Source organism: Geotrypetes seraphini, chromosome 5 (assembly GCF_902459505.1).
Source record: "Geotrypetes seraphini chromosome 5, aGeoSer1.1, whole genome shotgun sequence".
Lineage (NCBI taxonomy): Eukaryota > Metazoa > Chordata > Amphibia > Gymnophiona > Dermophiidae > Geotrypetes > Geotrypetes seraphini.
In genome coordinates this window covers 164,034,250-164,059,123 of record NC_047088.1, presented here as the reverse complement: position 1 = coordinate 164,059,123, position 24,874 = coordinate 164,034,250, and the positions used below count along the sequence as shown (strand labels likewise).

Genomic DNA, 24,874 nt, shown 5'->3' with positions numbered 1-24,874 from the left:
TTAATGGCCACATGCTAATTTTACTGTAAGGGCTCATGTGATATGCAAGTTGTGACATTTCCGCTCCCCGAGACGGTCATGTCCGAGTGAAACCCCAGCCTAAATCCTGTGCCCGAGACCAGGGAGTGATTGAGAATGATCAGGCAGGAGATCCTGAGAGCAGTGCTGCCTATCCTGAGCCATCTTTACCTGATCAGGAGCCAGAATACAAGTTAGCTGCACGGCCCAGTAAAAACCCCAGCTACACTAAGAGGTTTAATCAGGCTCCCAGTGGTATTCTGCCCAATAACCTGGGGGGGAGCCCAAGAGCACGAAATCCAGGCACACACACACCTAGTACCGGGTGTGGCCCAAAGACTCTTAAGCAGCTCTCCAAGGCAGTAAGAGAGGCTGCACACGAGGACCTGGCAGAGAAGGTTCTCCGGGCCAGGCAAAGGCCAGATCTCGCTCAGGAACCCATGGAGTGTGAGGATTCCATTCCTCAGGAGCCAGCAGAGCAGCTGGGTATGCCAGAAAACATGGACACGGCTGAATGGTCCATGCCTGAAGCTGACAACGAGGAAGCCATGGATGTGAGCTGGGCAGCCTCTCACTAAGTACAAGAGGTACGGGGGTGTGTAAGAATATAGTTGTGAAAATTGATAAAAACTATTCTTGTTTGGTGTGCAAAGCCAAGCTCAGAGCAGTGCTGCACCAGCACTGATTACGTTGGTGCACTCCAGCTGTGCCAAAAGCCCAGAGAAACTGAAGGAAGTTTGCTGGCTTGTGAAGCAGTTTCCCAGTTACCTATTTAAGTTCAAAGGACTTACAGAATTGGGGTTGGAGCCCCGAAGACCTAAGGGTGGGATTCAGAGGGAGCTTGTTAAAGCTATGTAATAAAAAGGGGAACCAGCAATTCTGTTGCCCAACAGTGGGAAAGACTGGAAACGGATTGTTGCTAGAATGACTAGAGCCTGCAGTAATGTTTTATTTTTTCTTTTCATGATTGAAGTTTGTTTTACAATGTGAAATTTAAGTGCCTGGTGAAGAAACCAGATTATATGATTAAAAGTCCAGGACTCAAGAGTATTCTTAAGGACTTTTACTTTTTGGGACTAATTTTGTGTTCTCTTGCTGAGACTGTGGTTCAGTGCGGGGTGGAGCCCCTAGAACCTGGACTGTGAACTTACCTAACTGAAGAACTGCTGTTCTTTCATTGAACTGTTTGAAAGATAGAAATCTGTTTTTTGTGTGTTTCTTTTTGGAACCAAAGGAAGCTTATGCGCTAGTGCATCCTTATATGATTTTTGGTTTTCTAATCATTGGGGTTTTGAAAACAAATTAAACTTTGAACATTGTTTTTGATTTGACTTGGCTCGCTGTGCTTTATTTTAGCGAAGCCCAAAGTATCGGGACACCAGTGAGGTCTTCCACTTTGGGAGCCACGCCAGGGTCTTGCTGCCGCCTGTCGGTGGTCTTCGCAAGCTTCTAGAGACCCCGGCAGGTGACAAAGTACTAATCATTTAATATATGGCAATGCAGCTACACTAACGATTAGGATAGAACAGGCCCATTCTCCACCCTTAGACATGTCCCCACTGCAAAAAAATTAAATTTATCTTTGTCATGCATGGGTAGCGCGCAAACATTCTGATATTATACAGTAGAAGGACACCTCAGCATGCCCTGCGGTATGCTATTTTTTGCTATGGTAAGCACGCATTGGTGCTTACCACAGCTTTGTAAAAAATAAAAGCCCCTGAATGCGGGCTAATGAATGCACATCCCTATATAATAATAAAGGTGAGCAAATTGCAACATTACAAGAAAGACATGTAAAGTGCTAACACTGAAAACAACAGTTGTTTCTATCATGCAAATATTGGAAGTAAAATTGCCCTTGGTATTTTTGACAATGATTTCTATGGAGACCTTTTACTGTTGGAACCCAAGCACAGTACCGGGAAAAGCTTTGGATTCTCGCCCAGAAATAGCTAAGAAGAAAAAAAAAAAAAAAAAAATTTAAATTGAATCAGGTTGGGCAGACTGGATGGACCATTCGGGTCTTTATCTGCCGTCATCTACTATGTTACTATGTTACTATGTTTACTATGAAGTGGGTTGAGCAGTTAACATGTGAATTTGTATGCACTATTACTGCACAAGTGCTGTAACTCTTACCATGGTGGCATAAAGGTGTACACTTAATACTGCATTAACTGTATATTATGGTAGAAGCGGAGCACTGCCCCTTCTGACAACATGCCCCTGTTCTGGGGCAGAGCCTGCAGCTACGAGTATGCAGGGTCGGCCCTAAAATGGTCTTGATTTGTTTTGCAGTTGCTGCTGCTGATCTGGAGCTGCAGCAGCAGAGTTGGGTGGGGACAGACACTGGATGAAGGGTCAATCAGAGGGGGTACAGGCTGGATGGAAGAGTATGAGAAAAGGGGAAGTCACTGGATGGTAGGGGAGAGGGGGTGGATGCTGGATGAAAGCATCAAAGAGAAGTGGTTCAGGCTGGCTGAAATGCATAGAGAGCACAGATACTGGATGGTAGGGGGAATAAGAACAGACACTAAATGGAAGATGGGAGAAAGTGGGCATACACTGGATAGAAATGTCAGTGAAAATGGTAGAGGTTGAATGGAAGGGGAAGAGAGAAGGGAAAGATACTGGATGGAAGTGGTGAGAAAAGACAGATGCTGGATAGAAGGAATAGAGGAAAGATACTAGATGGAAGGGGGAGATAGAAAGGGGAACACACTGGATGGAAGTGTCAGGTGCTGGATTGAAGAGTCAGAGAGACAGGGCATACTCTGGATGTAAGCTGGGAAGAAGAATAGGCAAACACTGGATAGAAAAGAGCAGAAAAAAAAGGGAAACACTGGATGAAGGGGGAGAGAGAAGACAGATGCTGGATGGGAGGTGTAGGAGAGAGAACAGATACTGGATTGAAGGGGTAGGGAGAAGGGCTCGACATGATGGAAGAAGGGGGAGAGGGCAGATGCAGGATGGAAGTGAGGGAAGAGGGAGGGAAGATGCTGGATGGAGGGATGAAAGAAAGCACACATTGAGTGGAAGAGGAGATAGAGGGCAGATATTGAATAAGGAGATGAAAAATGGCACACACTGGATGAAAGGGAGAGAGAGAAATAGAGAACTCGCTTGAAGTGTCAGGTCAAAAGCGCGCCGGGACAAAGGCGCGCCCAGACAATTGAGCGCAGCGCATGCCGTCACGCCGCTCTAATTACTGTTTTTAGCGCTCCGATGGGGGGCATGGGGGGGAACACCCCCACTTTACTTAATAGACATCGCGCCGCGTTGTGGGGGCATTGTGAGGGGTTCTAATCCCCCACATTTTACTGAAAACTTCACTTTTTCCCTGTTTTTAGGGAAAAAGTTCAGTTTACAGTAAAATGTGGAGGGTTACAACCCCCCATAACGCCGGCGTGATGTCTATTAAGTAAACTGGGGGGATTCCCCAACAAAAACCCCCGTCGGAGCCCCTAAAAACTGTAATTGAGAGTGGCGCGCGCTGCGCTCAATTGTCGGCGCGCGCTTTTGTCTTTCGCGCCGTTGTCTATGAACCCTCGCTTGATAGAAAGGGGCAGAAAGAAGACAGATGCTGGATAGAAGGGGAGAGACAAGGGCAGATGGGTAGAAGAAAGAAACAAGAGGGAAGATGCTGGAGGGGGTGAGGATAGAGTTAGTGAGAGACTAGGGAAAAAGAGAAAGTGTGAGGAAGGGTGAGGAAAAGAGGTGGTATGCTGTATTTAGAGTAAAAGGAGGGAAATTGAGGACTGGATAGTAAGCCACCATTAAATCTGGACAGAGGCAGAAAATAAACTAAGAAAAAAGCCAACAGGAAATGGCGGAGAAAAAAATGACAAATGGACAGGAAATCCTGGCAAGAGAGTTAAGAGATGAAGAAAACAGAAACCAGAGACTAGGATCATCACAATTGGCCAGACAACAAAGGTAGAAAAAATAATTTTATTTTTTTTTCCATGAAAGTTTATTAAGATTTTATTTTTTACTTTAAGTTAAAGTAGTGTGGTAGCTGTGTGGATAAATGCTAATAAATATAAAATCCCCACTGGCACTTAAACAGTCAATTGGATTAGGAGAGATTCAGGGAGAGGGGAGGGACTAAAGCAATCCCTGAATGGCGGAGATAAAGAGGCATTATAATATTCTTGGTCTTATTTACCACCCCTTCCCTAATAATTCCTAGCATCCTGTTTTCTTTTTTTAGCTGCTGATACACACTGAGCAGAAGATTTCAGTGTACGTATTGTCTACAATAACACCTAGATCTTTTTCTTGGGTGCTGACTTCTAAGGTGGATCCTAATATCTGGTAACTATGATTTCGATTATTCTTCCCAATGTGCATCACTTTCCACATTAAATTTCATCTGTCATTTGGATGTCCAGTCTTACAATTTTCTACAGTCTTCCTGCAATTTTTCAAAGTCCACATGTATTTTAACTTTGAATAGTTTTGTGTCATCTGCAAATTAAATCACCTCACTTTGTCATTCCAATGTCCAGATCATTTATATGTACAGTATATTAAATAACACCTATCGCAGTATAGATCCTTGCGGCACTCCAATATTTACCCTCCTCTATTGAGAAAAATGCCTATTTAACCATATTCTCAGTTTTCAGTCCAGTAGTCAATTCCTAATCCACAACAGAACACTGCGTCCTATCCCATGACTTTTTAATTTTCTCAGGCATCTCTCCTGAAGAACTATGTCAAAAGCTTTCTGAAAATCTAGACACCCTACATCAACCAGCTCACTTTTATCCACATGTTAGTCACACCTTCAAAGAAATGGAGCAACTTGGTGGGGAAAGAGTTCCCTTGGCTGAACCTATGTTGACTATGTCCCATTAAACCATATTTGTCTAAGTGTTCTGCAGTTTTATTCTTTATAATAGTTTCTACTCACCCGGCACTGAAGTTAGGCTTACCAATCTGTAATTTCCCGGATCACCTCAGAACCTTTTTTAAAAATTGGTGTTTTATTAGCCACCCTCCAATCTTCAGGTACTAAGGACAATTTTAACAACAGTTTACAGATCTTTAAGTATTCTGGGGCACATACCATCTGGTCCAGGTGATTTATCGCTCTTTTAGCTTGTTGATTAGACTCAGTACATCTTCCAAGTTCACTGAGATTTCTTTCAGTTTCTCCACAAGTGATGTGGATTATAGAATGACACGGGGACAAATTTTTCCCCGTCCCCACGGGAACTCATTTTCCCGTCCTGTCCCCGTGAGTTCTTTTCCTGTCCCTGCCCAATTCATACAAGCTCCGTCCTCATTTACACAAGCCTCAAACACTTTAAAATCATAAGTGTTCGAGGTTTGTGTGGTTAATGCAGAGCTTACAGGAATGGGGCAGGGACAGGGACAGTGACAAAACTTGCCGGTATTGGATGGGGAAATTGAGTTCCTGCGGGGACGGGGACAAATTTGTCCCCATGTCATTCTCTAATGTGGATAATGCAGCATTTTTGACAAGCTGAACAAGTTTGGGTAGTAAAATAGGTGTTAGGTAGGAATCTGTGAGGAGATTTCCCACCCTGCCCCTCCCTCTGTTTGTTTGTAGAAGAGGAGAAGAGAAAGGTAATTAAGAGGTGCAGTGGGCAGGATAAAAATTAACCTTGATTCCTAGATGTGGCCTAAGGCAGGCAGGGAAAGAAGTTATTAAAGGTAAATGGGGGGGGGGGGATCCTGAAACTGGCAGGCATCACCATAGTGAGTGAAAGATGGGGTCTTGTGCCTTAAGGAATATACAAGTAATAGAGATGGCTAAACAGAGAGTTATTATGGAACCACATTTTAATTAGTCACTTACTGAATGGTTGAGTGCAGCAATGGATGATTACTGTTGAGGGCTGAATTATCCTTGGGGGTGGAGAATGTGAAGGATAAGAGTTGGAAAGGTCAAACTGGGATTGGGGCTTGAGAATTAGTTTATGGTTGATGCTTGCAAATTGTTCTGTGATGTTAATAAAGCCATGGCCAATATTTTGTTCTAAATCTACTGTGCATTTAGGCCCAAATTCTGTAACCGGCACCTAATGTTAGGCACCTATTTTGGAGGCGCCCAACTAGATAAGCGCCTATCAAAATTGAATAACAAGCTCAATCAAGTTTTTTAATCAACAATAATTGAAACTTAGACGCCTATCAAGAAAGAGAGTGATTCTGTAACAAGGCGCTTCTAAATATTTAGGTGGCCTTCAAAAAAATAGGCGCTATGCATGTTAGGCTTGGGTGTGGCTTCATGTTAGGCGCCTTGTTACAGAATCGCTGCTCTTAAGCATGCTTAAGCACTCGCTTGGCCGCCTAACTTTTAGTTATAACTAGAGCTGGTCTATTTATTGGGCGCCTCCAAAATAGGTGCCACTCAGTGTGATTCACTAAACAGCAGCCAATTTTACTTGAATCGTGCTGAACAGTGCCTATTTCGGTGCCTAACTTTTGGACGCTTCTTATAGGATTTGCCCCTTAATGATCATCGCTAAACCAGTTCTAACTATTCAAAGGAACACTCCAGACAACATCTCAGTACAGGCAAGAAAATCCTGATCATACAACTAGACCTTTCCGCAGCCTTCGACCTGGTAGACCATGACATCCTTCTACAAACACTAGACTCCATAGGAATCTCAGGCAAGGTACTCTCATGGTTTAAAGGCTTCCTACAATCCAGAACCTACAGGGTTAAAATAAAGAAAGATAAATCAGAAACATGGTCCAACCCCTGTGGAGTTCCCCAGAGATCACCTCTGTCTCCCACACTATTCAACCTATACATAGCTTCCCTTAGCTCCTGCCTAGACAAACACGACATAACCTCATACAGCTATGCAGATGACATCACCATTCTCCTCCCCTTCCACCATCCAGAGCCCACCATGATAGGCACAATACACAGAACACTCGAAACAGTATCAACATGGATGACAGAACACAAACTAAAACTTAACTCTGAAAAAACAAACTTCATCCTCTTAGAAAACAGCAAAACTCCTACCTTAACAAACCTAGTAATAAACTCATATCCCATTCAACCCACGCTAAAACTTCTTGGAGTACTGATTGACAGAGGGTGTACCATGCAACCACAAATCAATAAAATATTATAAGCATAATTCGTAACTATGAAAATTATTCGGCAGGAAACAATTCCAACTTTTGGTACAATCTCTTATCCTTGGACTAATAGACTACTGCAACATATTATACCTCCCCTGCCCAGCGGCCATGATAAAGCAACTACAAACAATACAAAATACAGCCCTAAGACTCATCTACTCATTGAAAAAAATATGACCACATCACAAAGGCATACAACGATTCACACTGGCTTCCAATACAAGCAAGAGTACACTTCAAATTCTATTGCCTATTATACAAAGCTATTAACAGAGACAGCCCAGCCTACTGGAACAACCGACTAATTCAAGCCACCTCAACCAGACACAGAAGAACCCACTCACTAGTCACACAATCGCCAACCAAAAATGTCAAACAAAGAAAACTATATGACAACTTAATGGCCACCAGAGCAGCAAAACTAGACAGACAAATCACCAATCTGCTGTCTTCGACCACAGGCTACAAAACCTTCAAAACAGAAACAAAAACTCTACACTTCAAAAAATACATAAAACCTATCTAACACGACCAGTTCCTTCCCAAGCTCCACCTACCACACTGTCTACTCCTACAACATGGTATGGCTCAACCTCAGGAAAGGCTTCTCTAAATCAAACACAGCGACGAGGGTCCTCAACTTTAGGGACGCAGACTTCGACCACATGAGAGACTTTGTCCATCAAGAGCTGCAAAACCATGCAGAAACTGACAATCCGGAAACTATGTGGTCAAATCTGAAATCCATCCTGAACGAAGCAACTAACCGCTACATTAATACAGTAAGCAAACGCCGGAGAAACAAAAGACCACAATGGTTCAGCAAGGAAATTTCGGACCTCATTAAAAAGAAAAAAGAAGCATTTATCACCTACAAACATCTTGGGAAGAGGGAGGCAAAGGAAGACTATCTGGTCAGATCGAAAGCTGTCAAAAAGGCAGTCAGGGAGGCCAAACTACGAACAGAAGAAGATCTAGCACGGAACATTAAAAAAGGGGATAAATCCTTCTTCAGGTACATTAGCGACAGGAAGAGAAACAAGGATGGGATAGAGCGCCTTAGGCAGTCAGATGGAAACTACGCGGAATCTGATTCTACCAAGGCAGAACTACTAAATGAATACTTCTGCTCAGTATTCACCTGTGAAGCACCGGGAGCTGGTCCGCAACTACAGACAAGAGACAGCCAAAAAGACCTGTTTCAAGATTTCGAGTTTACACCCAGTAGCGTCTACTACGAACTTTCAAGACTCAAAGTAGACAAAGCCATGGGACCAGACAATCTATACCCCAGGGTGCTCAGAGAGCTGTGTGAAGTTCTAGCTGAACCACTATCCGTGCTCTTCAATCTTTCCATGCGCACGGGAAGAGTACCCCTGGACTGGAAAACAGCTAACATAATTCCACTTCACAAAAAGGGCTGCAGAACAGAAACAGAAAATTACAGACCGGTGAGTCTCACATCCATAGTGTGCAAACTCATGGAAACACTGATCAAACAGAAACTCGACCAAATACTAGACGAAGAAAATCTACGTGATCCACACCAACACGGATTTACCAGGGGAAGGTCCTGCCAATCAAATCTGATTGACTTCTTTGACTGGGTGACTAGTCATCTGGATGCCGGGGAGTCCCTGGACATGATTTATTTGGACTTCAGCAAAGCTTTTGATAGCGTCCCACACCGCAGGCTGTTGAACAAACTAAAATCTATGGGATTAGGGGATTCACTCACTACATGGGTTAGGGATTGGCTAAGCGGTAGGCTTCAAAGGGTGATGGTAAACGGTACCCCCTCCAAAACGTCAGCAGTGACGAGTGGAGTACTACAGGGCTCCGTCTTAGGGCCGATTCTATTCAATTTATTCATAGGAGATATGACCCAAGGGCTTAGAGGAAAAGTATCACTGTTTGCCGACGATGCCAAACTATGCAACATAGTAGGTAAAAGCAGTGTGCCTGACATGATGCAGGACCTACGGCAGCTGGAACAGTGGTCGTCAACTTGGCAGCTAAGCTTCAATGCTAAAAAATGTAAAGTGATGCACCTAGGTAAAAAAAATCCACACAGAACTTACACACTAAATGGTGAAACCTTGTCCAGGACCACGGCAGAACGTGATTTAAGAGTGATTATTAGTGATGATATGAAGGCTGCCAATCAGGTGGAGAAGGCTTCGTCCAAGGCAAGACAAATGATGGGCTGCATCCGTAGGGGTTTTGTCAGCAGAAAACCTGAAGTCATAATGCCGCTGTACAGATCCATGGTGAAACCTCATCTGGAGTATTGTGTTCAATTCTGGAGACCGCACTACCGGAAAGATGTGTTGAGAATTGAGTCGGTTCAGCGAATGGCTACCAGGATGGTCTTGGGCTCAGGGAACTCACGTACGAAGAAAGGTTAAAAAAACTGCAGATGTACTCGCTGGAAGAACGAAGAGAGAGGGGAGACATGATTGAGACCTTTAAGTACATTATGGGACGTATAGAGGTCAAAGATGATATCTTCTGTCTTACAGGGCCCTCGGTTACAAGAGGAGGGGGAGGGAAAGTCAGGGGAGGGAAATTTCATGGTGATACCAGGAAGTACTTCTTCACCGAAAGGGTAATCGATCATTGGAACGAGCTACCTCAGCAGGTGATTGAGGCCAACAACGTGTCAGATTTTAAGAGAAAATGGGATATTCACGTGGGATCTCTAGGGCAGTGTTTTTCAACCTTTTTTGGGCAAAGGCACACTTGTTTCATGAAAAAAATCACGAGGCACACCACCATTAGAAAATGTTAAAAAATTTAACTCTCTGCCTATATTGACTATATATAAAGTAATTCTCTTGAATAGGAATCAAATAAACACATAGAAAGTATTTTATAATTACTTTATTACAAAATAAAAATTATAAAAATTATAAAATACTTTATTCAGTGTGAAACCTGGGCCTGTTTGGCTGAACACAAAGCTGATATTCTGGCTGGAATCGAAGAAAGACACACACGTAGCTCTTCGTCAACAGCTCTCAGTCTCTCTCTGTATTTGGTTTTTATAGCATACAAAAATAGACAAATATACCCTCCATCCTTTTTATTAAACCACAATAGCAGTTTTTAGCGCAGGGAGCTGCGCTGAATGCCCAGCGCTGCTCTAGACGCTCATAGGCTCCCTGCGCTAAAAACCACTATTGCGGTTTAGTAAAAGGTGACCATATTGTAAAATATAGACAGCAGATATAAATTCAGAACTGTGCATAGTAAGTGAAGGGAAGTTTTCATCTCTGGGAATTTACCCAGTTAACTATTAAGTTATTTGGGCAAATTCCTTTGAAAACTGTGGTAATACTGCCTCCACTTTGCTAAATTTAAAATAAAATCATTTTTCCTACCTTGTCTGGTGATTTCTGGTTGCACTTTCTTCTTCTGACTGTGCATCCAATCTTTCTTCCCTTCTATCAGCCTGTATGCTTTCTCTCCTCCACACCTCATTCCCTCCCCCAACTTTTTCTTCCTCTCTCCCTGACCTTTCTTTCTTTTTTTCTGTTTCTCTTCTTTCCTTCTGTTTCCCTGCCTGCCCCCTTTCTTTCTTTCTCCCTGCCGTTCCCCAAGCCACTGCCACTGCCGCTGCCATCGGGGAACAGGATCCACCAATGGATAACAGGCCTCAAAGCCGACGCCGACGCATGCTCTCCCTGACGTCAATTCTGCAATCGGAGAGGAAGTTCCGCCCAGCCAGGCAGCGATTGGCTGGCCCGAACTTCCTCTCCGACTGCAGAATTGACGTCGGGGAGAAGAAGACTTATCGGCTCGATAGATTAGATCGCCAAGACAAAGTGAGTCCTGGGTGATCGACTCACTTTGCCTTGGCGAGCTACTGGCGCCCCTGCCTCGGGCCCCCTGTCAGCTCCGGGCCCGGCGGCCCTGCGGCACACCAGGCAACATCTCGCGGCACACTAGTGTGCCGCGGAACAGCAGTTGAAAAACACTGCTCTAGGGGAATAAAAGTCAGGGAGTAGGTCATTGGTGTGGGCAGACTTGATGGGCTAAGGCCCTTTTCTGCCGTCAATTTCTATGTTTCTATGTTTCTATCAAATCTAAAATGTTCTAATTACCCAACACGTATTACCTTAATTTCTCAACAATTCTTATGTATATCTTTTAACTTCATGACAATTCTTATGTAATCCGTCTTGAACCACAATTTAATGGCGGAATAGAAATCACTAATGTAATGTAATGTAATGTAAAGTTGTTAAAATATATCTGGACTTTGAAAAATTGCAGTTCTAACTAATTTAGAGTCAAAGCATTTTACCTACCAATGCACATAACTCGCCATGGTCTTTTCTGTGCTTCGTAGTAGCCTCCAACTCTGCTATGTAAATGTAGTACAATGAAGTGATGTTCTAACATCACCTGGTGATGCACAAACTGAAGCACCGACTATTAATGCCCCAAAATTACTGACAGATCCGGGGGTGCCAGTACTGTTAAAAGTGCATCTCAGGTGTGTATGTCTGGGGTGAGGCTGATGATGCATTACATGGAAATTTTTTTAAAAAACACTCCCAAACTTGGCAGATATCACCGTCATATTTCTCAGAATATTTATCCTATATTTTTCAGATACAACTTGTATTTCTAATGAAAAAAAATCTCAAAATAGCAAATGAAACAGCATGCGTGTGTTAAAACTGCATCTAGAGTGCACGCTCATTGAAAGCTACCGATTGCATAGTTTGCTGGTAGTTCTACAAGCCCCTCCCCTCCCTTCTTCTCCATCCAATAGCATCGGCACGCCTATGATTGACACATGTGTGGCTACGACATAGCATTTCCTGGTGCATATGCACATTTATACCTCTTTCGATGGACTATTCTGCGCATGTGCTAAGTCAGTCTCTTTCTCCAAAAACTGATTGGATGGGATTTCCATGGACCTACGCAAACTTCATTTGCCCGTGAGGTTCTTTGGACATCGCTTGTCATTTTGAAATCATTAAATTTACCGGCGCTAGTGATTCAAGAAATTTTAATGGCGATTTTAGAGCATCAGGACCTAATATTTTAAGAACATAAGAATTGCCATACTGGGACAGACTGATAGTTCATCAAGCCCAGTATTTTAGTTAAAGTATCTCTATGTTCATTGCATATTCAAATCAGTTTTACTGATGTCGTCATGAATGAAAAGACTATCCAGGTTGGTTATTCTAGCATATTAGGGTTCTTCCATTTGAAAGAATATGAAATACTTACCTTTGAATAATCTAAATGCTCAATATCATTCATCATATTAATCAAGTTAACTATAGATTCATCATGAAGCAGTTCACTTTTTCTTCGGTTCACTTCTTGATCCAATAGCTTGAAGTAGACAGGAATCTTATCAAGTGTTTGCTGCCATTTTGTGGGCAAAAACATCTAAGAGGGAGAATAAAACAATTATTTTAAAATATGTGGTCATGCAAAGGCAATTTTATTCTTTTTCAGTTTTATTTACAAAATAAATGCCAATCTAATATAATAAAACGCTAGGCCGTGCATGCGCAGTTCCTAAGTGTGCGCCGCTTTTCTGTGAGCTGTAGCGACAGGTAGGAGTGCGCATGCGCGGCTTAGGGTTCTGTTTTTCGCTCTGCCATGCTCTCTGCTGCTCCTTGCTGTTTTTCAGTCTGGCCTGCTCCCTGCCATATTGTATTTTTTCGTTGAAAGACGCGGCGGTGACTCCTCTCACGGGATCATGAGAGGAGCCACCGCCGCGTCTTTCAACTAAAAAAATACAATATGGCAAGACGAGCAGGGAGCAGGCCAGACCAAAGCTCCAACTTTAACTGCCAGTCTGGCCTGCTCCCTGTTGAAAGATGCAGCGGTGGCTGCTCCATTATTGCCGTCGCCGCGATGTACGGACCCGCAGGTAGGAGCCGCATGCCCCTACAGTACTCTCTCCCTTCGCTGTTCGTTCTTTCAAAGATGCAGCGGTGGCTACTCTCACGATCCCCGCCTGCGTCGGACTTCCGACGCAGGTGGGGATCATGAGAGGAGCCAACGCTGCATCTTTCAACTTAAAAAAAAAAAAAATCGCTTTAAAAAAATCTTCAGGCGCCAGTGACGGCTTGCCGCACGCGCCCCAACTTCCCAACGCCAAGTGCCCTTTTAAAATCTTCAGGCGCGAGCAGCGGCTTGCCGCACACGCCCTGACCTCCAAACCCCCCTGCCAGCATCTATTTTTCCTCCTCCTCCCTCTCGCATGCTCACAGCATTTAAATGAAAAGCGCTGCGCTGTGCTGCCACTGGCCTCACCATCTCCTCTCCACTGCGGCCCGCCCTCTCACAACTTCCTGTTTCTGCTAGGGTTGCCGTACTGTAGAGAAGACACTGAGGCCAGCAACAGCGCGGTGCAGCGCTTTTCTGTGAGGCAAGTAAATTTCTGTGGGGCATATGCACAGGGGGAGCAGAAAATGAATGTTGCTGGATGGGGGAGGGAAAAGGAAGGGGTGGGTGCACAGTGAAGAGGGGGAATGCTGCTGCTACACAGGGAAAGGGGGAATGCTGCTGCACAGGGAAGGAGGGAATGCTGCTGCTGTACAGGGAAGTGTGGGTGAATGCTGCTGTACAGGGAAGGGGGGAATGCTGTTGCTGCTACACAGAAGGGGGAATGCTGCTGTTTCTGCACAGGGAAGTGGGGGAGGGGGAGAAAGGGAAAGGGGGCCAGGGAACAATCTTGGTTTGCTTTGGGGGGAAACAAAAGGGGGCCATGGAGCGAGACAGAAAGATAGGCAGGCAGCGCACGAGAATGAAAAACAGACACACAGAAAGACAGCAGGCAGGGAGAGAAACAGAAATAAAGAAACACAGACAGGAAAAGGGGGCCAGGAAGAGAAACAGACAGAAATAAAGACAGACAGTGGGAGGGAGAGACACAGAAAGAAAGAAAGACAGATAGACATATTCTAGCATCCGTTAATGTAACGGGCTTAATGACTAGTTTAAGTATATAATAGAAGTGCAAAAACTATTTTCTTAATGAATAGTAATCGTCTACAGTATATTTATATTTATACAAAGCAATTCTACAACTGAGCGCCTCTATTTAGACATCCCAAAGGTGGGTGGTAGTAGTCTATTTTATAAAGGAACTTAGGAAAACTTAAATCATAGCTTTCCATCCTAATCCTTTTTGATTATGGAATTTTGGTATTTGCTTTTTTTCTGTTGTTCTGCTTTCTTCTCTTGGGAACAGCACACTTCATCCATGGCCTTCATAACATTCCCTATTCCTGTCTTTTATGGTCATCCTCCTCCTTCAAAATGGCAACACTCAGATCCTAATCAGATAAAACATCTCTTCTCCTCTCTACAGCAGTTTTCCTTTTGCCTCTTCTACTCTGTGTATATAGATGATTAACCATCACTCATTAGATAAGAGCCAACTTTTCAAAATAATCAGGGTGCTCAACTCGGCACAAATTATGCCAAGTGTTTATGTAATGTAATGTAATGTAATTTATTTCTTATATACCGCTACATCCGTTAGGTTCTAAGCGGTTTACAGAAAATATACATTAAGATTAGAAATAAGAAAGGTACTTGAAAAATTCCCTTACTGTCCCGAAGGCTCACAATCTAACTAAAGTACCTGGAGGGTAATAGAGAAGTGAAAAGTAGAGTTAGAGGAAAAATAAAAATAAAATAAACATTTTAACAAGACAGCATTGATCTAAATACTTTGGAAGGTAGAAGAGAGGAGAGAAAGGAATAGAAGCAGAAGGGGGAGCCGTTGAACAGTAGAATTCTGGAGAAATTTAAATGATAGAAATAGAACAAAACAAAGACAAAAGGCAAAACAATAGATAAGATTAAAGATAAATCATAAGCTGGAAAGAAAAATAAAATAAAACTTTGTCTTCAATCCACGGTTTATGTAATGTAATGTAATTTTATTTCTTATATACCGCTAATCCGTTAGGTTCGAAGCGGTTTACAGAAAATATACATTAGATATAGATAAGATAGGATAGATATAGATATAGATATAAGATATAGATATAAGATAAGATAGGTACTTTGAAATTCCCTTACTGTCCCGAAGGCTCACAATCTAACTAAAGTACCTGAGAACAAACAAATTAGTAAATAATAGAGAGGTAAATAAAGATAGAGGAAAAAAATATACATTGAACTCTCAATACCATACTTTTAAAGAAAAATGTACAATCCATAATAATAATGTAATGGAAAAAAAAAACAACTAAATTAGATAAAAATATAATTTTAAGAATTAAATAAAATATAGAAATGTAAAAAGAAAAATAAACATTAGAAGTGAGGAAAAAAAGGTAAAGGAAGGAATATGAATAGAATGGAATGAGAAACCGTTAAACAATAGAATTCTGAGGAAATTTAAATGAAAACTAAACAAATAGATAAAAAAGAAAAAGATATAATATGCACAATGGAATAAAAGTTAGGAAGGACTTAATTTCATTTTCATCGATCATCAATGTCATCATCCCTAGTTTATAAGGGAAGAACACAAGAATTGCCATACAGGGACAGACTGAAGGACCATGAAGCCTAGTATCATGTTTCCAACAGTGGCCAACCTAGGTCCCAAGACCTTGGCTAGATCCCAAGTAATAAAAGACATTTTATGCTGCTTATCCTAGGAATAAGCAGTGGATTTCCCCAAGCCATCAGCATAATGGTCTATGTACTTCTGTTTTAGGAAATTATCCAAACCTTTTTAAAATCCTGATAAGCTAATTGATTTCACCACATTCTCCGACAATGAATTCCAGAGTTTAATTACATATTGTGTGAAGAAATAATTTCTCTGGTTTGTTTTAAATCTATTACTTAGTAGTTTCATCGCATGCCCCTTAGTCCTAGTATTTTTGGAAAGAGTAAACAAGCAAGTCACATCTATCCTTTCCACTCCACTTAGTATTTTATGGACAACTATCATATCACCCCTGAGTCATCTCTTCTCCAAGCTGAAGAGCCCTATCCACTTTAGCCTTTCCTCATAGAGAAGTAAAGGGAATAGACTTAGTAAATAAAGACAGGTTGTTCACCCTCTCCAAGGTAGGGAGAACGAGAGGGCACTCTCTAAAGTTACAAGGGGATAGATTCTTACAAACGTAAGGAAGTTCTTCTTCACCCAGAGATTATGGAAAACTGAAATGCTCTTCCGGAGACTGTTATAGCGGGAAACACCCTCCAGGGATTCAAGACAAAGTTAGACAAGTTCCTGCTGAACCAGAACATAGACAGGTAGGACTGGTCACAGTTAGGGCACTGGTCTTTGGCCTAGGGGGCCACCACGGGAGCAGACTGCTGGGCACAATGGACCACTGGTCTGACCCAGCAGCGGCAATTCTTATGTTCTTATGTCCCATTCCTTTTATAATTTTTGTTGCCCTTCTCTGTACCTATTCTAATTCTACTATATCTTTTTTGAGATACAGTGACCAGAACTGCACACAGTATTTGAGGTGTGGAATTATAATATTTTCATCTTTGTTTTCCATTCCTTTCCTGATAATTTCTAACATTCTATTTGCTTTCTTAGATGCTGCAGCTCATTGAGCTGAGAGTTTGTGAACACAACTGTTACACACACAGGTTTTTTAGGCGGTATATTAAATACAATGAATTTGAAACTTGGAGGATATGTGGGTAAAAGAAATGCCAAGGGAAGCACTGCAAGTCCCATCAGTCTCTCTTCCTCTTCAAGCCTAAGTTATCACCTCAGTGTACCACCCTACTCCTAGCCCATCTACACCACACTCATGCTATGTCTTCCAGTCCACCCTATACAACCTACATTCTTCCCTTCCCTGCCAGTCCTCAACACTATACATTTTCTTTTCTCTAAGTTCATCCCCATTTCTTTCTTAGTCCCTCATCACCTAATGTCTTCTTCCTTCTCTCATTCTGTTTTCTCTCACTTATTTTGCCCAATACAGTTTTGACTTCTGTTTTGGGGTAGAGTTCTTAATATCTCCCATGCCTACTCCATTCTTTTGATCTCTGTCCTCATATTCTCTCTTTTAAGCATTCTCTTCCAGTCTTCCTCCCATGTCATCATAATGTCTCTTTCCTCTATGTATATTTATCTGTCCATGAGTTCTCTCATCTCATTTTCTTCTATTCTTACTTCCTCCTTCACTTCTTCCTCTTTTCTCACCTTCATTTCTGTTCTCTACACTAAAATCCCCTTTAATCTCTGCTTCTCTTTTCCCAAATATTCTCATATCTTCTGTACTGGGAATTGTGTGGCATCTACACCACTACCACAGATACCCCTTCCAATGCTCTGAATTATAGAGAAGGCTATATAAGTTTATTTGAGTGGGTGATTGAATTTAGAAGTTTGCATATTGTAGAGGTTGGTGTAGGTGAACAAGTTATAGAGGACAACCTGGCCATTTACACCATAAATGTACTTACCTTTCGTAATGATTTCCTGATACACATGTTCACTAAACTTGAAAGACATAGTAATAACAAATACAATACAAGATAAATGAATGTCCACATCTTCCACAGTATAAGAGCTATGATAAATGCCACTTTAGAGTAATGGGAGCTCAGAATATCATGCAAGGTTTCACTGCCCATGATGATAGTATCTCATTCTCTTGGGTTGGGTACTATATTCTTGACTGTATTGCACTCATATGGAAATGACTCCTCTAACTGGTTAGGATGGTGGGGCAGTTCTCCTTTGAGATGAAGACATTTTCATCTTGTGCCTCTTTTGTAGCTGAGATTTCCTAGTGTAGGCAACAAACAGTGAAAACTATTATGATTCATTGTCTGATATGGGAGATAAACTTGAACCACACAGTGCATTTGACTCTTTTGCAATAGTAATTAACTAACACACTCTAGCTTTTGAAATGGACTACTACCGAGTTTTTGTATTATGCTTCAACTAGATCCATCGCAAGAATGATATCCATGGATAGGACCAATTTGAATCCCATCCTGAAGCAGACACAAATGGAAGTAATTTTAAGACTCGTTTTAGGGGACTTATGCTACATAATGCAAATTAGGGGAATAAGTTTGACAAAAGTAGTGCTTTTGGTGCATTGCAGTTGTCTCCAGATATGAGGGAACCTAGGAAACTGTTTGATGTCTAAGGGGCTTTCCTGACCAGTTGAATGAGAGAATATAATTATCAATAGGGCATGTGGGCAGATCATCCAGCCTGAGCTGCAGTTCTTATTCCCTTCAATCAATTTTGTGTGAAATATTTTCATACTGAAAAAAATTAAAAAGTCACAGATCATAGGGCGTGTTCCTCTCTGTTTTGTATGGAGCATTTTATGCCTATCAAGGCTGAGTAAGGGACCACCTACAGCTTTCGTGTAATCACTCTTTGCTGAGAAATACTGTAAGTCTCTATTCAATACATAGGACACATACCTGATAAATAAACTTCAAAAGATCTATATGTTGTAAAAAAATGACAGCCATCTGGTACCGTTGCATGGCTGTTGTATTACAGAATTCCTGAAATTCCTCAGGAACTTTTTTATGATTATTATGACATTCAAGTAGTTCATTGAACCATAAAATATTCTATAAAAGAGAGAATAATGTAAGAGTTAATAATGAGTTCAATTTCATGAAGCATGGATTCATTTCAAGCAATGGACTCAGGGAGATTGGGATTTACTATACAATCAATTGCTGTGAATTTAATCGATGGAGTCTACACACCAAACTGAAAAAAAACCCAATTCAGTAACACATAGAACAAAGCACAGAGGCTGACAATGGAAGGCCATTTTTGATAGGATGTCTAAGTCTGACTTTGGACATTTCCCACAAAATGTCCAAAGTCAGAGGCATAGAAATGTCCATTTTCAAATGGGACATCCAAGTAATTTTTTAACAAAAATCGCATACTTGGGTGTTTTGGCAGCCAGAACGTCTAGAATGCCAGGACGTCCAACTTTATTCAACATTTTCAACCAAAAAAGGCCAAGTTAGAAATGTCTAAATCAGCACCATTTAGACGTGAGAGAACCCACCATTGTAATGACTGGCCACAAAGACATGACAACAAAGCAGTGGGGCACCTTAGAGGGCACTGTTGTGAACTTTACATAAAGGGTGCCAGATATATGTCTCACTATATACCCCTTATAATTTATACTGAGCCCCCCCAGAACGACTATATGCACCTGTCTATCACCGTAATAGCCCTTATGGCTACAGGTGGCACCCATATGGCAGGATAGTGGGTTTTGGTGGGTTTATACTTTCCACCATAAATGTTGTGGTTAGAGTGGCTTATGGCTCTGACTCCTCCTCTCTATGGTTCATTAGCCCACCCACCTGGCTACTTAAGACACCTATGTGGAGTTCTTCTAGGCTTTCCAATACCGAGTACTGCTGTTCTAGACACAGGTATATACAGTTTCACTTAGATATTTTCAGTTGGTAGGGGACCGGTGACCACTGGGGGAGTGGGAAGGGTCATACCTTCATGTACCAAGTGGTCTTATGGTCAGTTTGGCTACCTTTTTGGCACTTAGACACTTCTAAAACAGGTCTAGGTCAGAACATCTAAGTTCTATCCAGGATGTTTTGCGAAAGGTTTGATTATTGCCGCATGACATCCAAGTTTATGCCAGCTCAAAGCCCACCCAAACACACCTCTTACAAGCCCCTTTATGAGATAGACATTTTGGAGGGTGAACGCCCTGCATGAGGTCTAAAATATTTGCTTTTAAAATTAACACTTGGATGTTTTTCTGAGAAAAACATCCAAGTACTGATTTAGATGGTTTTTGACATGTTTATGTTTTAAAAATGCCCCTAAAAGTTTCTTAAAACTATCTCTAAAACATTAATTTCTGATCCTTGTGAACACTCTTCCCTCTAAGCCAGTGGTCTCAAACTAGTGGCTCAGGGGCCATATGTGGCCCGCCAGGTACTATTTTGAGGCCCTTGGTATGTTTATCACAATCACACTATTTTGAGGCCCTTGGTATGTTTATCACAATCACAAAGTAAAATAAAAGTTTCTTGATCATGTCTCTTTAGCTATAAATTATAATATTATTATTAAGACTTAGCCAAAAGGAAAGATTTATAAACTATAAAGAGTTTTACCTCATGCAAAATTGTCATTTCTTTAATAAGACATTAACTATTTTTTCTGAGGCCCTCCAAGTACCTACAAATCTAAAATGTGGCCCTGCAAAGGGTTTGAGTTTGAGACCACTGCTCTAAGCTGTGTGGGAGTTCTCCATCTACAGCCTTGCCAGTGAGGGGTGCTGTTTCACTATCACATTTTCAATAGTGAGGGACAGGGCAAGTTCTGCAGGACTCCAGGGAACCTGCCTAACCCTAGAGATTGCAAACACAATATTGAAGCCCCACATTCTACTGGCAGAAATGCATTTGGGAACACCTGCTCAGTTTAGAGGGAACAGTGCAAGTTATGGATCATCTGATTATAAAGCTTTGAGAATCATAATATTCATTCTAAACTTTCCCTCTAATTCTATAAACTTATGCATCCATCTATATGCTTAGTGCACAAATTTGTGCAAGCAATTTATAAAACAAGGTCAGTTGTGTGCATAACTCAGTTAATTGGCTGTTAATTAGAGCTAGCCAATTATTGGCTTAAATTGATATTAACTGACTCTAACTGGCATCAATTAGCAGTTGTGTCTCCCTTAGTTGCTATTCTATTACACCCAACTTCTAGTTGCTAAGGTAGGGGTGGATATGGGAGGGTCAGGGGAGAGCCTAGTTGTTGAACACACAGGTTATACAATACTAGGAAGTTACATGCTTAAATGCCAACAGTTAGGTACTAGCACTTATAAAAGATTTTGACATAGCATAAGTACTTGGTTTAAAGTTAGGCACAAAACTGAACTTACACTAGTATTTAATAATGGCAGCTCTGCATAGAACGTCCGGTATAGAATTCATGCTTAGCTCCCCCATCATCCTGGTGCCTATATTTTGGTGCTTTTCCCCTTAATCTACCTCTTTATATGTAAAAAACCCAACAATTTTGGTATTACTCAGTAAAATTGGAATCATATCGTGTGACAGTCTCAATAAAATGGCATTGAACCCCAATATTTCTCCAATTTTTAAAATTAATTACTGCAGTACATATTTTGAAACCCACCAGTTAGGACTTAACAAAGACATTGGCTTTCTCACATTACAAAACATAATTTTTACTGCTCTGACACCACCCTTCCTTATCTCCCTGTCTCTTCCCCCCCCCCTTCCTGTATTGTAGAATGTCATTTAAATGCTTTGATGTTTTATTCTTATATACTGATAGCTGTCTTCATTTGCTTATCTCTGATTTGAAGAAGTAGGATTACCTTCTAGTTAGTCCAGTAAAAAAAAGTTATCACTTGGATTCTTTTTGTTTTATTTCTTTTTATTTCTACGTATTATCTTTACGATTGGACTAGCACAGCTGCCACACCATTTTTCTGCTTCAACTAAATAACTGTTTCTTGATCTCTTTTCAGGTCACAAGTGTCCAACTTAAGCAAGAAATTATGGTTGTACTCCTACCTGGAATTTATCATTTGGGATGCTCATATTCATCATGGCCTGAATACTTGTATTAGACATTCCTAAGTTAAAGAGTTTCATTTCAACTTGTTTGGACTTTCCAAAAAGCTGTCCAACTCTAGCTATAGTAAATTAAAAAAAAAAAAAGGAAGAAAGAAATTCAATGCAGTTATTTTTGTTCTACTGATCACTTTTAAGCAAGCTAACTCTATGGACAACATTTTTTGCAGAATGTCCTAGAAGCAACTTGACATACCTAACCTAGAAATTACAAATAATGTCTATACGTACATATTTAGGTTGGTAAGTGAGGGGGAAGGGGTAAAACATGGACTTCACGGATCTAACACCGCACGTCCTTAAAAATCTGAGATCCGTGCCACTTGTAGTTTCTGGCTCTGACAGACCTCGATGACAATTTAGCTCTGACGGATCCGTCTCAGCATAGGGAGGGAAAAGTATTAGAATCCGTCAGTGCTAAAATGTCATCGAGGTCTGTCCTAGCCAGAGACTAAAAGTGGCACGGACCTCAGATTTTTTAAATTTACTGAAAACAAACAATGTAGTTTGCAGACCTTGACAAAAATATTGACCATAATGGGATTTGTTTTAGAACCGCTCCAGCACTAGTCTCTGGCTCCGACAGATCTCGATGACATTTTAGCGCTGACGGATCCCAATACTTTTCCCTCCCTATGCTGAGACGGATCCGTCAGAGCTAAATTGTCATTGAGGCAGAAACTACAAGTGGCACGGACCTCAGATTTTTAAGGACGTGCAGTTTTAGATCCGCGAGGTCAGTCAGGTCCATGTTTACCCCTTCCCATAAGTGAGCACTAGCAAATGTTTATGGGGTTCTTTAACTAAGATGTGCTAGCCATTTTAGTGTGCGCTAAATATTAGCATGCACTAAATGCTAACACATCTATAGACTATAATGGACACGTTAGCGTTTAGTGCGCACTATATAGCACGCTCAAACCAGTCCCGGAGCATAAATGTGGCACAGAGGTTAGAGCTATAGCCTCAGCACCCTATGGTTGTGGGTTCAAACCCTGCACTGCTCCTTGTGGGCAAGTCACTTAATTCTCCACTGCCCCAGGTACAGAGAAGGAAAATGCTTGAAGTACCTGTATGTAAACTGCTTCGAGTGTGGTTGTCCAACTACAAAAAGGCGGTATACAAGCCCCAAAATTCAATACATTTTAAATGTTCATCATCCAAGAGCCTACCAACCCTCACACTTTGGGCCAGATTCACCAACATGCCTGATCGGGCCATATCCGGGCAGGTCCGACGAATTCAGAAAAGAAAAATATGCAGATGGGGGCAATTGGAGGAACGCCCCCATCTGCCGGCACAGATCGCTTTTCTGTGATCCCCACACATGTGCAGACCATCTGTAGATGCCCGTCGGATCCGCAATCTTTTTATTTTTTTTTTTACTTTTACCTTTTTTTTTTTTTAGTTTTAGCCCTGCAAGCCCGTGGTTTTAACCCACTTTAAATCCGCAAGTTAAAACCATGGGCTCGCAGTACGGGGAAGGGCAGGAGCAGGCAGGAGCGATGGGGAAGAGCAGGGCGGCAATCGAGGCAGAGCAGGACAGCAGGTAGGAGACAGATCGGGGCAGAGCTAGGCGGTGATCAAGGCAGAGCAGGGCAGCAGGCAGGAGACAGATTGGAGCAGAGCAGGGTGACATTTGGGGAGATCAGGCAGGAGACAGATCAGGGCACAGCAGGGCTTCTATGGAGCTGGAGAGTCGGAAAGACGTTTTTGACTGGTCTCCAGCAGTCGCTTCTTGGGTTAATCGGCCAGCCCAGTTGGTTTTAAAATTTTGGTTGGTGAATCGTGTCCCTGTCTACTTTGCATGCGTTTCTCCTCATTTGCATGCACGGATTCAAAGCGGATTGCAGGAGAAGTAAGTGAATCAGGCCGGAGGGAAATTTGCTCATTAAGGGGTCTCAAACCAATCGGTACATGATCGGTTTGCTTTGTGAATCTAGCCCTTTGAAATGGCCTTACGATGCTCTGTCCTTCCTCTCACATGTGTGAGACGAAGGGGCAGAGTATCATATGGTCAATCTAGAGTGTAAGGGTTTGCTGGACTTACGCTGAACCTTTGAAATTTATTTTCTGCTGCTTCTGCTACAGCCACTCCTCTGGTACCAGGCTGGATTGAGACATGGCAGCATTGGCAACACTCTGGCACTTATCAGAGTTGGTGCCATAAGCAGATGCCTACAATGCTTGTAACTAAATATGGGCATGCAAATAACTATTGCATATTGGCTGTCATATATTATAGCGGTAATACTCAGCCCACAGCAGTAAATTATACACTGCTTCCATGCATAAGCTGGGGCATGTGTGGCTCCTGGCACTCAGTGCTGGGGCATGTGTGGCTCCTGGCACTAAATATTTGGGTATGTCCACTGACCTGGTATTTACCTGGGCACTGGATGACATTCAGACTGGTGCCCAGTTCCTTCAGTGCATAACTTTATGCACTCACTTAGCTAGTTAGCAGACTGAATATCGTCACTAACAGGCTAAGTTGCTGCTCCCCCTAACTCTGCCCTTGGCCCATCCCTAACCTAGCTGGTTAGGGGATATCCAGCTAATGGTGATATTCAGTGGCACTACCTAGTTAAGAGCCGCTGTGTATCGGTGACTAGCCAGCTTAGCAAGGCTTAACTGGGCAAAAGTCTCTCCTGCCCAATTAATCCCTTTTTGAGTATCGACTGCTGCCCAAAGACATGCTTCAAAATCTTTCAGCAAAAGTACAAGTAAATGAGAAAAGAAGAAAATAAAACCTTGATAATCCAGAGTTGATATGTTTTGGAAGGTAGGCAGGGAAGAGAGATAATTAATGACATTCTGAATAGATTCAAATGGAAATATGTCTTGAAAAAACCTGAAATACATATGAAACAAGAAAAATAAATTAAATTGCAGATTTCCCTCTTTACTTTAATGTCAGATTTGATTGTCTGCTTAAAATAATAATCCTGAAACAAATTACAACATAAACATAATACTTTAACCACAAAAATATAAAACAAGCATAGAGGATTTCAATATCCTTGAGAAATGTTTCCAGTCAATTTACTTAGGGCCTCTTCTATCAAACTGCACTAGCAGTTTT

General features: G+C 41.8%; 1 protein-coding gene across 5 annotated transcripts in view; it reads right to left on the bottom strand.

The window, feature by feature from the left end:
* The window catches only part of ABCA12 (ATP binding cassette subfamily A member 12), a 604,574-nt gene that overhangs the window by 303,686 nt on the left and 276,014 nt on the right, over positions 1 to 24,874 (bottom strand). For all 5 annotated transcript variants that reach the window (XM_033946149.1, XM_033946152.1, XM_033946153.1 and 2 more), the window contains exons 15-18: positions 24,543 to 24,643; positions 21,730 to 21,851; positions 18,589 to 18,744; positions 12,412 to 12,576 (exon numbers count right to left, since the gene is read on the bottom strand). In XM_033946149.1, coding sequence (XP_033802040.1) covers positions 12,412 to 12,576; positions 18,589 to 18,744; positions 21,730 to 21,851; positions 24,543 to 24,643 — 544 coding nt within the window. The remainder of the gene's footprint in view (positions 1 to 12,411; positions 12,577 to 18,588; positions 18,745 to 21,729; positions 21,852 to 24,542; positions 24,644 to 24,874) is intronic.